Genomic DNA, 16631 nt, shown 5'->3' with positions numbered 1-16631 from the left:
GCATAACGCAATTCCTGTAGCTTTCTTAACTCTACGAGAAGACAAATATCCAATACGTACTCACTCAACGGCAAATATCATATGGCATCATTTTTTCCTATGAAACAGTAATACATACAAAACCTTTACCAGGGTGTCCACATTCTTGTAAATAAGTGAAAGTCAAGGAAAGGTCAGGGAAGTAAAAATGTGTCAGATGAAGTCAGGGAAATGGCAGATTGGTCAGGGAAAGTCAGGGAAAAATGGATTTAGGTCCATTGTTCAATTACTGAATTTATGAAATAGGGTTGATTTCTTTACTGTTACTGGATGCAAAATGTAGTGTTCTCTGATATAGTTGTTGAAACTAATTTTCTGCGAAAAACACATATCTAACTGCATCCTGGCATATTTGCTCAAAAGAGTAGACACAGTTCTAGAAGAATTGTATGGTGCCAAGAGGATATCTGAACAAGTGGCTGAGAACGCGAAGAAATATTATCTCCAGCTCACAGTAAAAGCTCAGACTGAAGAATTTAAAGAACACTCGAATGAATTCATAGCCAATGATAGAGATGGTATTGGACTTGATGAGTTTTTTACTTAGTCTTAGGAAATGGGAAGAACTTCGTTAACTTATGGTCAGTTGTGAAATTGTGTTTTATTTTCTTTCACGGAAACGCATTTTTTGAAGTGGTTTCACAACAAATAAAATTCTCATTGTTGACAACTTAAAGAAGAATCTCGGGTGGCTCAACGGATCATATATGATTCTGTGATGAGAATATGTGGATAATCAGGATTAGTAATTACAAGAGGTATGATAAATTCAGTGAGAAGTTCAATGAGACAATACCATGTGTATCTGGAAAAGAAAAGAGAAATAAATGCTGGAGACGAGAAGAGAAGAGAAAAACGGAAGATTCAGCAGCAACTAAAGGAGCTGGAGGAAGAAGAAAAGAAAATTAAACTGCGGTGACAACAAGGATATTCAGATCAATGAGAAGAAAACTATGCGAGAAAGGATGAAAACAAATTTCTAAATTTGTTGCATTTAACAACTGCACCAGCAAAAGTATGTGTGTCTATGTGTATTTTTTTAATAATCATGTGTAAAATCATGTATGAACTGTTTATTACTATAGGCAATATTATAATGCTGTGTAATTGGTATTATAATGTGTATTCTTTTCATATCTTAAGTACTGTCTATACTGCACACTTTCGTTTATAACTTTACATTTTGTGTAATATGTAGGCCTAATCAATATCGGCCTAATGCATATGTTTGTAAATTTACATTCTTATGGAAAGAAAATTGAAAAAAGAAAGAAACAGAAGCGGAAGAGAACAAGGCCAATTATGGGGAGTGTAGAGGCTGGAGTTTCTTTCTTTTTTCTATATTTTAAAGTTATTCAGGAGTCAGGGAAATCTGGAACTTTCGTCCTGGAAAGTCAGCGAAAAGTCAGAGATCTTTTCTCCAAATTGTGTGGACACCCTGTTTACATTTCCAAATGAAATTATATAAATTAGGGCGTCTCTTCAGAAAAGTGGGGGGCAACTGCCCCCTCTTGCCCCCCCCCCCAATCGCCGCCCATGCCTAGTTCAACTTGGTTCTCAGATCTTGCAAACGTAATTTATACTATTTCTCAACATCAAAGAATGATCAAATTCTGTACAACGACGTAAGTGGGTTCATTGTTATTTTTACATATTTTTTATTAAGTTATTAATATTGCTCTGTACTATCTATATATCTTATTCCGTTATTCAATCAAAAATGCTTTGAAGTTGGCATGCACAGTATAACATGCAGGATATCTTCGTAATGTTTACATTTCGGATTATGAAAGTATGACAAGAGTTCAAGAATTAATTGAATGTAAAAACATCATATAACAAAAATAAAAATAAAAAGTAAACAAAAATAAATATCTTCTAAAAAGTGTGGTTTCTTTTAAAAAAAAATAAATAAACTCGTACAAAAATGAAATTTTAAAAAATGCTTCCCTTCAGAAATAAAATAAATTGCAACTAAAAAATAAAAAAATAGTATTTTTACTGAACAGTAGAAATAATTTTCTTTTTAAGCAAGCTACTTTTATACATTACTAAAAAGAAAAGCATGGGTTGCGCTGTCATATTATAAATACTAATGCACATGTTTTAAAATTTTTATTTTATTTTATTCGAGTAGGATCGACAGATTGAATTTTGAAAGTAAGTCGGAGACTCGTGGCATTTGAATATTAGATTGATGTGAACGAAATGTCCGCTTTAATACATTGTGAGAAATTCACTTCAGCAACACAACTCAGGGATTGAAATTAACTAAAGTTACACATCTAACGTTACAAACTCTGTACACACCTAACAAACAGGCTGGGGTACCCAAGACAGTCAGGAGATTGTGTATTGTTGAACACACTCCAAGGTGACCAGACGTCCCGTTTTAGCCGGGACAGTCCCTTTTTTCCAACCATTGTCCCGTTTTTTTCTGATTCTCGAACGGGACGCCTAAATGTCCCGTTTTTAAGTAAAAATGACGTAGGTGTCCCGTAATTATTATTCAATACATAAATCTTCAATGCAAATTCTACTCTCTTCCGTACCAACGCTCGTTGCCAAGGTTCAGCTGTGTCTAGAACTTCTGAATTTTCAAATGGGAATTGAGTGTTCGTGGTTCAAGTGGGATTGAGTGGGAATTCTGAGTGTTCAACTAGTTAAAAGAATTGGTGGGTAGAACTTGCAATGGTGAACCATTATTTGTTGTGCGGTATACGTAAAGTTAGAAACGGTGTCTTATCACTCTTACTTTTGTATTTTGTAAATTGAGAACTCTGCTGAGTCCCAAACTGCAATCTGGAAGTCAGATATCCCCCCCCCCGTATGTGTCCCGTTTTCGCAAGTGAAAATTCTGGTCACCTTGACACACTCGTATGAAAGCCCGCCAAGAAGAACACAAAATTGTGAGTGATTTGTCTTTATAATGAACAATTGAATTTTAGATGATTTTGTTTTCAGCCCATTAATCCTTTGTTTTCTTTTTACCCTAAGCCACCTGTGCGATAATTTTTTTTTTTTTTTTTTTTTTTTTTTTTTTTTTTTAAAGTTGAAGTCTGTGCATCGCTTTCCAACAAATGTCCTCCATCTGGGTTTTTTGCAGTATGTACTCCTTTCCCAAAATCATTTACAGTAAAATTATCTTCGTTTTACACTCTTCAAAATTACAGCTGTAAAATAAAAGGTAGTAATAACTTGGAGATGAGTGATGTAAAATATCTAGAATAAAAGTATCTTCTCACTAATTCCGATATTCTTGCACGACAAAGCTTTTAGGTATAACCATAAGTGACGATCTCTCATGGTCTTCTCACATCTCCACTTTAAACAAGAAGCTAAGTAGAGTATGTTTTGCCTTATATAAATTTCAAGGTATGGTGTGCAGAGAAGCACTTCTTCGCTTTTACTACGTCAAGTTTAATTCATTAATTAGCTTGGAAATAATACACGGGGGAACTGCTGAAAATACGTAGTTTAAGCACTTATTGTAAAAGAAAGCGATTAGAATAATTTTCGGATTACACACAAAGTCATTATGTAAAAAGGTTTTCATGGAAGCAAAAATTTAACACTTCCCTGATTATACATTGATAAATCTACTTTCTTTACTGTAAAAAACAGGAATCTTTTCACCTTAACAAAAATGTTCATAGCCATAATACAAGAGAAGGCAGTGACATGTTTGTGATGCATGAAAAATATGCTAACATAAGCAAAACAGTGTATATAAATTGTGTTAGGTTGTATAATAAACTTCCTATGTACTTGAAAAATATGACTAATGTTACCATTTTTTTTTTTTTTTTTTTTGTAAGAAGTTATTTAACCTACTTGCTGTAAATTGCTCTTATGCTATTAAGGAATATCTAAATGATTCATTAAATGAAGAATTAGTAACAGATATTACTCTTAGTACATGCCGGATACTTAGTATCCCCCATTTTATGACTTTGCTACCTCATATTATTTTGTACAGTGTTCGAAGCAGGGTTGAAAAAAAAAACATGATTTAAAAAAAAGAACGTTTTTTATGTTTAAAACGTCTTTTTGTTTAAAACGTTTTTAACGTTTAAAACAAAGTACCTTGTTTTAAACAAAAAAAAATGTTTAAAATGTTTACTTTGTTTAAAACAATAATCTAAATAGGCATATATATATTACATTTTTACACTCTTAGGTATTGCTTGCCATCTATATTCAACCGCTAGATCAAATTTCGGGAACTTCCCTAATTTCGATCCGCCCAAATGTTTAATTCCGGAGAAAGAAATCGGGAATTTCCCAATCTCCGTTCACAGAATATGGAGTTTAGTTTCTTTGTGTTAAGCTCTATCAGGACTTTAAACCTCAATGGCTCAGTCTTAAACCTCAAATTAAGACTGGAAGATTGTTTTGGTACCAATTTATTCCTGAAAGATGCAGTTTTGCTGATGTGCATTTTATGTATGTGGAAGGAGGGTAAATATCGTGTTTTTTTCAACAGTTTTTTGGGGGCCATTCCCCCTCTTGGGGGATAGATTCATAAAAAAATGTTACGTGAAGCAATGAAGTAGGCCACTACATGGTAATACCGTGTACTTGGACTTCTTGCTTATATGGGGTAGCAGGAAGGGAGCAAAGTTAGCCATTTTTTTATTATTTTTTTTTACGTAAATTACATTTATTTTTACAACAAACATCAATAGCTCAGTCCTTAATTAAGCTAGAAAGACGATTTGGTACCAAAGTATTTTTGAGGGATGAAGCTTTTTGTCAGTTGAATTTTATGTATATAAGGGGTACGTATGTACGGCCGAGAGAGGGAGGATGAAGTTTTTTTTTTTTAATTTTTTATCCAATTTTTTTTCATCAGGTTTTGGCGGGTATTTCTCCCCCCTTTGTGGTACATCCCTACAAATTGGTATGTGAAGCAATGAAGTAGTCCCCTACATGATAGTAACCTGTATGTGTACTTGTTGTTTATAGAGGAAGAGGGGGTCAAATTTGGTTAATTTACATTTATTTTCGGGACGGTCCCATATAACACAAGATATATTTCGCTGAAGTGGTCTAGAAGCATAATTCTTGTTCGTATACATGATGTGTGCAGCAAAAGTATGGACGTGGTACTATAGTGGGGGAGGGGAGAGAATGTCTAATTCAATGAATGTTTTTCTGCGTATATTTTTTTCTTAATATTTCCTACATAAAACGAATTCATTACGCAATGGCAGCAATGGCTACCATTTCTTATATTATTGTCACGAGTATATGGCCTACACATTAGCATCCTTTTTTCAGCGTAGGGAAACTGCAAGGGTTGCCAGGGCCCCGAAAAGTCAATATTTTCATATTTTTAATGATTTTTTAATGTCTGTTCTTTTTCTACGAATACGGCGGGAATTTCACGAATGTTACCTCATTGGAATTTGTGATCTATAAGCTTTCCAATGATGTATAACTCATGACTCTGTGATAATTAGGGGGGTCACCAGAGCCCCGAACGCATATTTGCGGATCCCAAACGTTTCAGCATATCCTCTGATCTGATTGGTCGATACAGATGCGATATCACAAGACATGATCTACATATAGCACAAAGTAAAGGAGAATTGTTGTCGGCTCTAGTAGCCGAGTGGTCTAGCGTAACATGCTAGTAACGAAAATGTTTTTGGCGAGCGTTCGAATCCTGCCTACGTACAGTTTTTTTTACTACTTTTAAAAATGTTTATAACACTTCTTTCGTTAAAATAAGATTAAAAATAATATTCAAAAAGTTATTTAACGATCATTGTTTTAAAATTTTCATTAAACTTCTTTCATTAAAATAAGTTTGCCCTTGTACTATATAGATCCACAGCAAATGTAGTAGTAGTACGTTTGCCCTTGTACTATATAGATCCACAGCTAATGTAGTAGTAGTTGTAGTAGTAGTAGTAGGAACGGGTTAGAAGCCCCGCAGGGGTTGTTTGGATTATGTTCTCGACATCAAATTGGCAAGAATGCTGAAACGTTTGGGATCGGCAAAAATGCGCCCCGAACGTGAGAGTCTACCATTTTGTTAAAATCCCTGGCGGATGTCTAGAGTTAATTGTGTTGTTATGCCGTAGACACTAATTATTATTAGCTACCCATGTTGCAGATAGAGATGTATCTTGAAAACTATTTAGTTAAAATGTAATTTGCTCCTTGTAGGCTAGTCACTGCTCTTTTCTATGAGTTGTATTGTATTTGTCAGAGTATTTCTTCCAACTTATGATGTGAGAACTGTTCATTATTATGGAAATGATCGTGATCAAAAAATAACCAAGTTTTGAACTTGTGAATTTGGATCTTAGAATAGTGAATAGTGTGTTTAACCTCCATTGTTCTTGGAAATTAAGAAATGTTCAAATACTTCACTTGAATTTCTGTTAGTTTAGTTATACGCACATTGATGTGCAGAATTTCGTTTGCTGTTATAATAAGAATATAACTCTGCTTGTAATTTACTCCATGCACAAATCCTGCGGAGACTGGGTTGTTTTGTTAGAAAATTAAATTAGCTTTTTCAATCTGATATTTTAGTTGTTTTAAACATGTCCAACCAGCATAAAAAACACGTTTAAAACAATTTGTTTAAAACGTTTAAAACAAACTGAATAAAACAACAGCCCTCGTTTTAAACATGTTTTAAACACTTGTTTTAAACATTTTGTTTTAAACATATCAACCCTGGTTCGAAGTGGGAAAAAAGCAGACGCCGTATGTTTAATTACGATTATGACTCGACATATCGCTGTCTAAATATTGAAATATATGAGGGTATGCTGCCTAAAAGATTGATTTCTATTTACATGATGACTGAAAAACCACTGAAGAGTTTCTCTTTAGTTACAGGGGGGAGGAGGACATGGAGAGATTTTGAAAAATATCGCTTTATGTTGTATTATAGAGAATTATACACGAAAATGTTCAAAAACCGACATTTATATGAATTAAGACACATACATACCACAGAAACAATTCAAAAAGGCACATCAAAATATAGACAAACTTCTTTGAAGACACCTCATTTTAAAAACAAAAGGTAGAAAAAAAGATAAAAATGTCGAAATTATTTCTACACAAGAAATGAAATATTTTTATGTGCGAAGCTATTCGTCAGTTACTGTGTATAAAAATTGAGTTATTAAAGCAGGTATTTAGTATCTACTCTCCCGTGACGGTAGGTTTTGATCACTGAAAAACCAGAGGCGGTGTGCCTTCATCACTGAAAAACCAGAGGCGGTATGCCATACCACCACATACCGTCCCACTTCGACCATTTATTTTGTATGTATATTGGTGATAACTGTAATGCTTACACGACAATTTTCTCGCGTTTTGTAAGCTAATGAAACAGGCAAATAAATGAAATGAAATGATGATAATGCTGATTTTCAACAGCTCCAAGGACAAAATCATTCTTTTTAAACATTCCGACAACAAGCACATCGCTTCATATCGTTTCATCAACGAAAACTCGTTGTTGAAATATATGAAGTAATAGAATTTAAAATCAAAAGATATGAAGTAGTAGAATTTAAAATCAAAAGATATGAAGTAATAGAATTTAAAATCAAAAGATATGAAGTAATAGAATTTAAAATCAAAAGATATGAAGTAATAGAATTTAAAATCAAAAGATATGAAGTAGTAGAATTTAAAATCAAAAGATATGAAGTAATAGAATTTAAAATCAAAAGATATGAAGTAGTAGAATTTAAAATCAAAAGATATGAAGTAATAGAATTTAAAATCAAAAGATATGAAGTAGTAGAATTTAAAATCAAAAGATATGAAGTAATAGAATTTAAAATCAAAAGATATGAAGTAACAGAATTTAAAATCAAACGATGTGAAGTAATAGAATTTACAATCAAACACCATCTCCATTATTACCATCTAAAATTTGTTCTAATTATTAAAATCATTCAGTTGAGTTTTGGTAAGAGATATAATACAAGTTTACCTTTCTCTTGTGGTAAGTATCCTCTCAACAGCCGACCTCAGTGGTAATGATCGTGTACCAAATACATGCTGAAGAAGCGACGAGCGTTCTAACTTGGTTGGCGGTGAGTGAGGTGGAATCCTTTCTACAGAACTTCTGTCGAAGGCATCAACATATTGTGACAAATGGAGGGCGGCCACTAATATTGTCAACCACATTTCGCCCTGAAATAAATTCAATGAAAACATTTAGGTGTATTTATTTAAAAAATAATATTACAATATCATTATTCGTAGCAATAACGTCAAAATCTGTTAAAATTTAGTATGAAATATTAGGAAACAATTGGGGCTACAAAAACCCTGAATGTAATTTCCGTCGCCTCATTAATACGCTATTTCCGTTGTTACGTCGAATCGGAAGTATAGTTGTCTCGTGCGTATAGATTATAAATGTATAAATAATGAAACCATATATTCCAATGAAGGACACGATAGAATAAGAATTAGAAGGTCAAGTCTGTTCATATTTATCATAAACACAACACATGGCTATATGGCTAGCGTACTTATCTTCTACGTGGAGGAACCGAGCTCGATTCGCGATAAAAGCTCATGTAGTTGGAATTCCATGTTACACTATAGCAGGATGCGAATCAACCCTTCTTAACAAGGGATGAAACTTTTCCAAATATATATATATACGTATAACATGTATTTAAGCTTTTTTCCACAGTGATGTAAGATATATAGACGTAAATATGAAATACTAGAAAGGTTTTCCTGTCAAAGAAATTTTTATTTGACGAGCCGGGAAAATTACTTGACAAGAAGGAAAAATTCCCCCCATCCCTCCCGTTGATTCGAATCTTGCGCTGTAGGTCCACGTTTCATATAGCCTTGGTTGTGAAGAGGGACATCAAACTCCAAATCAATCAATTATTCAATGATAAATATAGCATAATAGTTTTGTAAATGAATCAAGTAGTATTTAAACGGTAACGGAACCAATAGGTTGCGGGCGTGGTATTCAATGGTAGAGGGCTCACTTCCGGTGTGTAGGATTCCTGGTGCGATTCCAGCTCATGCCAACTGGGCTTTGTGCTGCACAAACACCGCATACGTGTTTTTTGGGGGGAGGAGGAGGGATCTCTCGTTTCCTTCCATTTTCTTCATTCCACAATTCCATTCATTATTTCATCACCGTCTCCTTTAGCCTCGGTGCTTAATCGTGGGACGTTACACGAGAAAAAATTATTACATTTACTATCACTTCACGGAATCAATAGGCATAAGTGGGTTCTGTTGGGTTTCGGTTCAGGAACCGAAACAGACTTTGCCAAAAAAAAAAACGGAAGCGATTTTTTTTTTAATCGATTATATTTCTGGAACCCAAATAGATGTTGAAATGGAAGCAAAATAAAAGAAAAAAGATAGATATATTTTATGACAAAATCTTGTAGATGGTTTCCTCGAGTTATCATTTCACAGTTATTTAACGTTGTTTGGAGCTTGTAACAATCTTTGGATAACGATGTTTGCAAGTGATGGTGTTAACATGTGTTCGTATTTCGTTCTCTACCGAATTTAAACGTTTAGCCAAAACATCTTCGGTTTCGTTGCCATTAAAAATCTTAATCTTTAAAGGAAAAAAGTTGGTGTTGCTTGTGTGCAACCTATAACTGCACAATTTGACAGCTACTCACTTCAACGTAGTGGCAAGCTCATCCCCCCCCCCCGTTTTCAAAAACTCAGTCGGGAGCCGGGAGCCATGGTGGCACAGTGGTGGAGCGCTTACTTCTGGTACGTGGGATACCTAGTTCGATTCCCAACCAAGTAAGTTTGTGGTGGACAACATTGTGTCCATGAGTTTTCTCGGAGTACACCCGTTTCCTACCACCAATGAATGCATCCATCATCATTAGTTTGTCCTAATCATAGTCTCCCTTAGCCTAAAGGACATAATCATAGGACGTTGATCTGAAAGATTTCATTTCATTTTCGAAAACTTTGTCCTCTTCTCAGTAATAGCCATGTTGCTACTAACTAAAAAGTTGAAAAACGTAGTATAGATCGATAAATACTTCGTCTTATCAAACATTTAAACAGTTCTTAAAAGCAATAACAACTACAGATATTCCCTTTAAAAAAATCAATCTTTGAGTTGACCACTAGAAAAATAAAAGTATATTATAAGTAGTCTGGAGTGTAATGTTCATTAAAATGCTATATTGTGATTACTTATATAGTGTAATCGTATATTAATGTTTGTGTTAGCTTCAGTTGTTTTTATTTTATTTTTCTCTCAAAGCGTGTTAAATGAGAATGGCCCCATCACTGGTCTCCCATTAAAGTAGCTACGCCACTATCTAAATCTACCATGGCCGTCGTGTAGGTCTATGCAGCTCCAGAGGGAAGTGAGGAAGGTTTAAGTTAAAAATCTTTATTTTACAGCAGGAGGAAACAGAACGTTACACCATTATAAAAGATTCACATATCCTCACAATTTAAACTACTATCCCAATTACTTATCACTGCATTCGCATTCAAGGAAGTATGTATGAAAACGATTTTTATTGTATTCATAAGTGTTTTCAACAAATTCAGACTTAACCCTCTTCTTGACAATGTATCCTTTGGGATATATAATAGTTTTGAATATTTTTTGGTTACTCTGTGATTACCTATTCTTGGCAATGTATCCTATGGGATACATTACGTCATAGCCTTGTCTAAATAAAACATGTAACTGAAATGTACAATGATGTCTTATTTTACAACTATTTGACACGGAAATCGCATGCAACATTTTTTTTCTGAGCAACGCAAGTGTTCTTGCCGAGAAAAGGGTTAATGCATTAAAAAATATTTAAAAGTAACAGACTTTACCTCTAGCGCGTATATGCTTGGTAAGTTTTGTAATGCAAGATGGAAATAATGAATTTTTAATTTCTTTGAAGCACTCAATGTTTGCAGCACTTATAAGGTAACAGGATTACCTGTTATTCTTGATGCCACAGAAACCACCGAACTTACTAAAGAACGACAACTACACGCTCTAAGATTTTTCAGTAAAATTACTAACGAATTGCTAAGAAACGTATTACCATCCTATTGTTGTTAAGTGATAGTTCCAGGAACATGATTGATATAATAAACGTAATAGTTTATCATTACCATTTCTTTATTTCATGTAAATCATTATATGTAACTTTATAATAATATATTTTCCTCATGCTACTTTTTGATGTAATTTAATACTATTACAGTAAATTTATGTGTTCCATAATTTTGTGACCAAACTAAGCAAATGTCCAAATTACATGGTAGTCTAAATGTTATAACAAAATACTTTGGATAGAGTAATAATTACCTGTACCGTGGGCAGAAAGTGCTCATACATGTGCACTATACTTAATAGAATGTTAATTTCATATTAACAAAAGAAGAATGTTTTTCAAGATATGTAAAATTATTATTATGGGATAGTTGTTGCTATGTAAATGTTTATGGATACCTAGTCAGCAAGTTTGTGTGCTTGACAGTTTGAAGGAAAATATATTATAAAGTATATCAGCTAATAAACCATTTTAGCAACGTTCATCGACGTTATCATTCTAATAGAAAAGGTGAGAATAATGCTATATAATTATTAAAGATAATTTTTACATGCAAACTAATACTACCACTCAATATTTGTATATCTTACTTAGACGGACCAGGTTGACGACTACCCTTGGTGAGTCGTTGTAAAAATTTTGGTTTACCTCACCCGGGACTTTTCATAAATTCTATACCCCGAAGCAAAGTAAGGGTGAATTTACTTTTACAATTAAGTTAATGAATACAAATTTGACCATATTGAGAAGTGGTAGAATAATCATAAGGAAAATGGACACTGAAATAATGGAGAATGAATCCACTAATAGTGACAACGGTGAACCTAGTGTAACATCAGGAATGACATCGGAAGTCCGAATCTTGCTAGTCTTACAGCGGCAATTGAGTCAGATGTCTACCGAATTAAAGCAGACGATAGAACATAACTCTGAAGAATCCAACAAGCAATACGAAGAATTAAAGCAGACGATGAAGCATAACTCTGAAGAATTAAGTAGACGAATAGAACAGAAGTCTGATGAATCTAACAAGCAATACGAAGAACTGAAGCAGACGATAGAACAGAAGATGGAACAGAAGTCGGATGAAACGAAACAATTAATTATCCAGACGATGAGCGATATTACCTCGCAGTTCGAGGAAAAGTTAAAAGGAATATCGGAGGAATGCCAGGGTAATCACAAACACCTGAGCCAAGAAATCAGTGATATAAAAAAGGATTTAGAAGTAACCGAATCTTCTGTTCAACAACAAAAGATCCAGGTCATCAATAATGCTAACAACATACGAGCAAATACGCAGTCGATAGCTACGTTACAGGAAGAAATTAGAATGCTACAGGTTAAGGACAACACATACCGTAATAACATGTGTAGTGATCGCTTGGAGTTTCCCCACTCACCAGAGATGAACTCGCCTTCGCCGGTGTCTGATGATGATATTATATTGGAAGAAATACATCCGAAGAGTACAGATGGGCGAAACATAGATGGTGTAACGACACATCACGTCATGGATAGGAACTATCACCCAATAAGTACACGGAATGATAAAAGGAAGGTAAAATTAAGTGTTAAGATGAGTGAAATTCGAGCTATGAGCAAATTCAGTGGTAAGTGTAACGAGAATGCTACTTCTTTCTTAGAGAAATTCCAGGACGAATGCAATATTATGTGTATAGATAGATCACAATATATGAAATTAATCCCTCATGTATTACTCCCACCTTGTTCATTATGGTTTAAAGCAGTACGTGATCACATCAGTACATATGATGAATTCAAAGCGGCACTGATCGCAAATTATGAAAATGACTTTTTGCTTGCGAATAGAGATGCCACCATTAGAAATCAACACTTCAATCCTCGATTGCATAAATCTATTGTAGAGCTTGTTGTAAATACATACAACGAATTAAAGGTCGTTAATCCATTGCAATCGGAATCGAGAATAATAGCATTGATTCGAAATTTGCTTCCATTTAAATTACAACAGATCTTATTTTCCACACAGTGTATGAGTTTCAACCATTTATTAATGCTTGTCCAATGCTATGAAACTTAATACCATGCTATGAATCAACAAGCAGGAATGGGTAAAAATAAGAATAATTCAGATCATTTTGTGCCTATTCGGAATTTAAATATCCGAAGTGTGAATAATACGGAACATAACCTAAGCCGAGTATATTCTAGTAATCAAAACGAGCAAAATAGACAAAGTTATGTAGGGAATCCGCCTAACCTAATTAATCGTAGCAATCCATATGTTAGACCATATAATCAAAATAGGTTTAAAAATAGACGAAATGTATGGCGAAATTCCAGGAATACAGCGAACTACGTGGATAGACGTAATGGGAGGTCAAGAGATGGCACTTCATATCAAAATCAGAATCACGATGAAATACATGTACAACATATTGTAGAACCTAATCATGATTGTGCAGTACAATGTACTTTATTAGAATCATATGCAAGTACGAACGTAACCTGATTACCGTTAATGAAATTATGTTAAATTCATATCAGCTATAGATTTTCATGAACATTTATTTTATTTTTATTCAATTTAATTTTCTTTAATTCTCATTAATCAATGATAATTCTCAAATGTTTTTAATATATGTAAGAATTATAATTCGATTCATAAATGATTAAAAGCAAAGGTTATTTATATTAGATTGATTTGTGTTGAAAACTTAATTGTCAAAGATTATGTTAAGAAGAAGATCTATTCTATAAAACTAATTATTCGACGACTGTTTTTATGAGCTATCCTATATATTATCCGAACAAGATTCTTCTTTATTATGACATCTTAGTGCTACAATGTATACATTAAAACGCAACATCTAACTTATTTGTTATTTAATGCGCCCTGAAAGATTAAACATTATTTATAACATCACTGTTTTAATAATGATCAAAACTATTAATCATAGTAATTTGTGTTTCACCCTCGTTAATTATATTAATAAGCGACGATGTTTTGATAATAATGAAATAAATATAATTAATGTAATAAAAAAGATAAGTATTGATGAAGCATAAGATTTGTTATAAATGTATCTATATATATATTTGAAATGTAATGAAGATATATACGAGGTGTGATCAAAATATAAAGAACATATGTAATTTAAGATCATTATTGTAAACGGACCAGTGGTTCTTGAAGATAAAAGCCAAGCTCACTCATGACTTTTATATTCAGTCCATTTGTCGGGCGACATTTTTATATAACAAAATACTTTGGATAGAGTAATAATTACCTGTACCGTGGGCAGAAAGTGCTCATACATGTGCACTATACTTAATAGAATGTTAATTTCATATTAACAAAAGAAGAATGTTTTTCAAGATATGTAAAATTATTATTATGGGATAGTTGTTGCTATGTAAATGTTTATGGATACCTAGTCAGCAAGTTTGTGTGCTTGACAGTTTGAAGGAAAATATATTATAAAGTATATCAGCTAATAAACCATTTTAGCAACGTTCATCGACGTTATCATTCTAATAGAAAAGGTGAGAATAATGCTATATAATTATTAAAGATAATTTTTACATGCAAACTAATACTACCACTCAATATTTGTATATCTTACTTAGACGGACCAGGTTGACGACTACCCTTGGTGAGTCGTTGTAATGTCACCAATGGTGATTGAGTTCTCATAGACCTATGAAATTCTTCCCGGGGCATTTCTGAATAACCTTATAACCCAACCTTGTAAAAAATAACAAGTTTAGAAACCTCAACTTAAGCCTCGGATAGATAGGATGCCAAGAACTAAGACGATGGCGGAGCGGGATCTGGCTATTGCGACATGGAATATACGAACAATGATGCAACCGGGTAAAATGCAAGAGATTGCTTATGAAATAAAGAAGTTTAACATCGATATAGTGGCGATGCAGGAAATTCGATGGAAAGGTAGTTCAAGGATTGAAAAACCCGACTATGTTATGATGTACAGTGGAACAGTAGAGCAAACAGAGCGGTGTGGAGTCGGATTTATGGTCAGGAAGAGACTAGTGAGAAAGAAGTTTTTTACAATTTGAACCTGTGAATGAGCGAATATGCAAATTAAGAATTAAAGGAAAATTTTTAAGAATATAACACTTGTTTCGACATATGCCCCAACAGAGGAAACAGAGGAGGAAGAAAAAGAGGAATTTTACGATAACTTGGAGAAAGTCTGTGACCAAACACCAAAATATGACATGCTAATCGTTTTAGGAGACTTTAATGCAAAAATCGGGAAGGAAGAGTTTCAGGAAAAAGTAGCGGGAAAATATACACTCTACGAAAAAAGCAATGAAAATGGGATCAAATTAGGGCAGTTTGCGATAAGAATTAAGCTGCTAATAAAATACACATGCTTTCCACACAGACATCCATCTTGGAACATGGAAATCGCCCGATAATAATACAATAAATCAAATAGATTATGTATTGGTAAATAGAAGATGTGCCACCTCAATTATGGATGTAAGAAGCTGTCGAGGCTCAAATTGTGATTCAGATCATTATGTAGTAAGAGCTAAGGTAAGAGAGAGAATAAGCAAATGGCACAGGATAAAGGGCTAAAGAAGAAGGAAATGGAACATCGATAACTTCAAAGATGAACAAACTAAAGAAAAGTATAAAACGACAACAAAGGAGAGAATAAGAGAGGCAGTAATTCCGGAAGAACAGGCAGAACACGTGGAACAAAGGTGGAACGCGATTGAAGTGGTGTTAAAAGGAGACAGCAGAAGAAGTAATAGGAAGACAAAACAAAACACCGAATAGGGACTGTTTCGACGATGAATGTAGAGAGATAATAACACAAAAGAATAAAGCAAGGAAGAAAATGCTTCAAAGAGAAACAAGAGGAAATTATGAAAAGTATATAGAACTGCGACATAAAGCAAATAGTCTGCAGAAGAAAAAAGAGGGACAACTTGAAACATATCCTAGAAGAGATCGAGCAACTAAGCCGCGAGAAGGAGATACGGAAACTCTATGCAGCAATTAGTAAAATGCTGAAGGGATATCAGCCTAGGACTACAGGTTGTAGGGATAAAAATGGGAAGGTATTGGAAGAGGATAAGGTGATGGAAAGATGGGCCGAGTACTTCCGTGAACAGCTGAATATAGAAGAGATAAGGGACGACCAACAAAATGAAGAGCAGAAACTATACGAACCACAACACGATGAGGAAGAAAGAGTAGCAAACCCAACTGAGAAAGAAATATGCGCAGCAATTAAGAAACTGAGAAATAATCGAGCTCTCGGCGAAGACGATATCATCGCAGACATGGTTAAACACTCTGCACCTGAAGTTAAACAAGAAATTCACAAGCTTATAAAAGTGATATGGGAGGAAGAAAGAATGCCCAGCAGCTGGAAAGTGGGAATAATATGTCCAATTAACAAGAAAGGTGACAGGTAGGATTGTGCAAACTATAGAGGAATCACATTACTTAACATAGCATACTGTACAAAATAATGTCCACTGTAATAAACG

General features: G+C 34.0%; 1 protein-coding gene across 4 annotated transcripts in view; it reads right to left on the bottom strand.

Annotated features, from left to right (window-relative positions):
- Cht10 (Chitinase 10) overlaps nt 1–16631 on the bottom strand; it is a 145330-nt gene that overhangs the window by 94496 nt on the left and 34203 nt on the right. For all 4 annotated transcript variants that reach the window (XM_081739754.1, XM_081739755.1, XM_081739756.1 and 1 more), the window contains exon 2: nt 8015–8217. In XM_081739754.1, coding sequence (XP_081595880.1) covers nt 8015–8211 — 197 coding nt within the window. In that variant the 5' untranslated portion in view covers nt 8212–8217. The remainder of the gene's footprint in view (nt 1–8014; nt 8218–16631) is intronic.

This window comes from Thermobia domestica, chromosome 15 (assembly GCF_964235325.1).
Source record: "Thermobia domestica chromosome 15, izTheDome1.hap1.1, whole genome shotgun sequence".
In the NCBI taxonomy this organism is placed as follows: Eukaryota; Metazoa; Arthropoda; class Insecta; order Zygentoma; family Lepismatidae; genus Thermobia; species Thermobia domestica.
The sequence above is the reverse complement of the archived record's forward strand: the minus strand, read 5'-3'. Positions and strand labels throughout refer to the sequence as shown.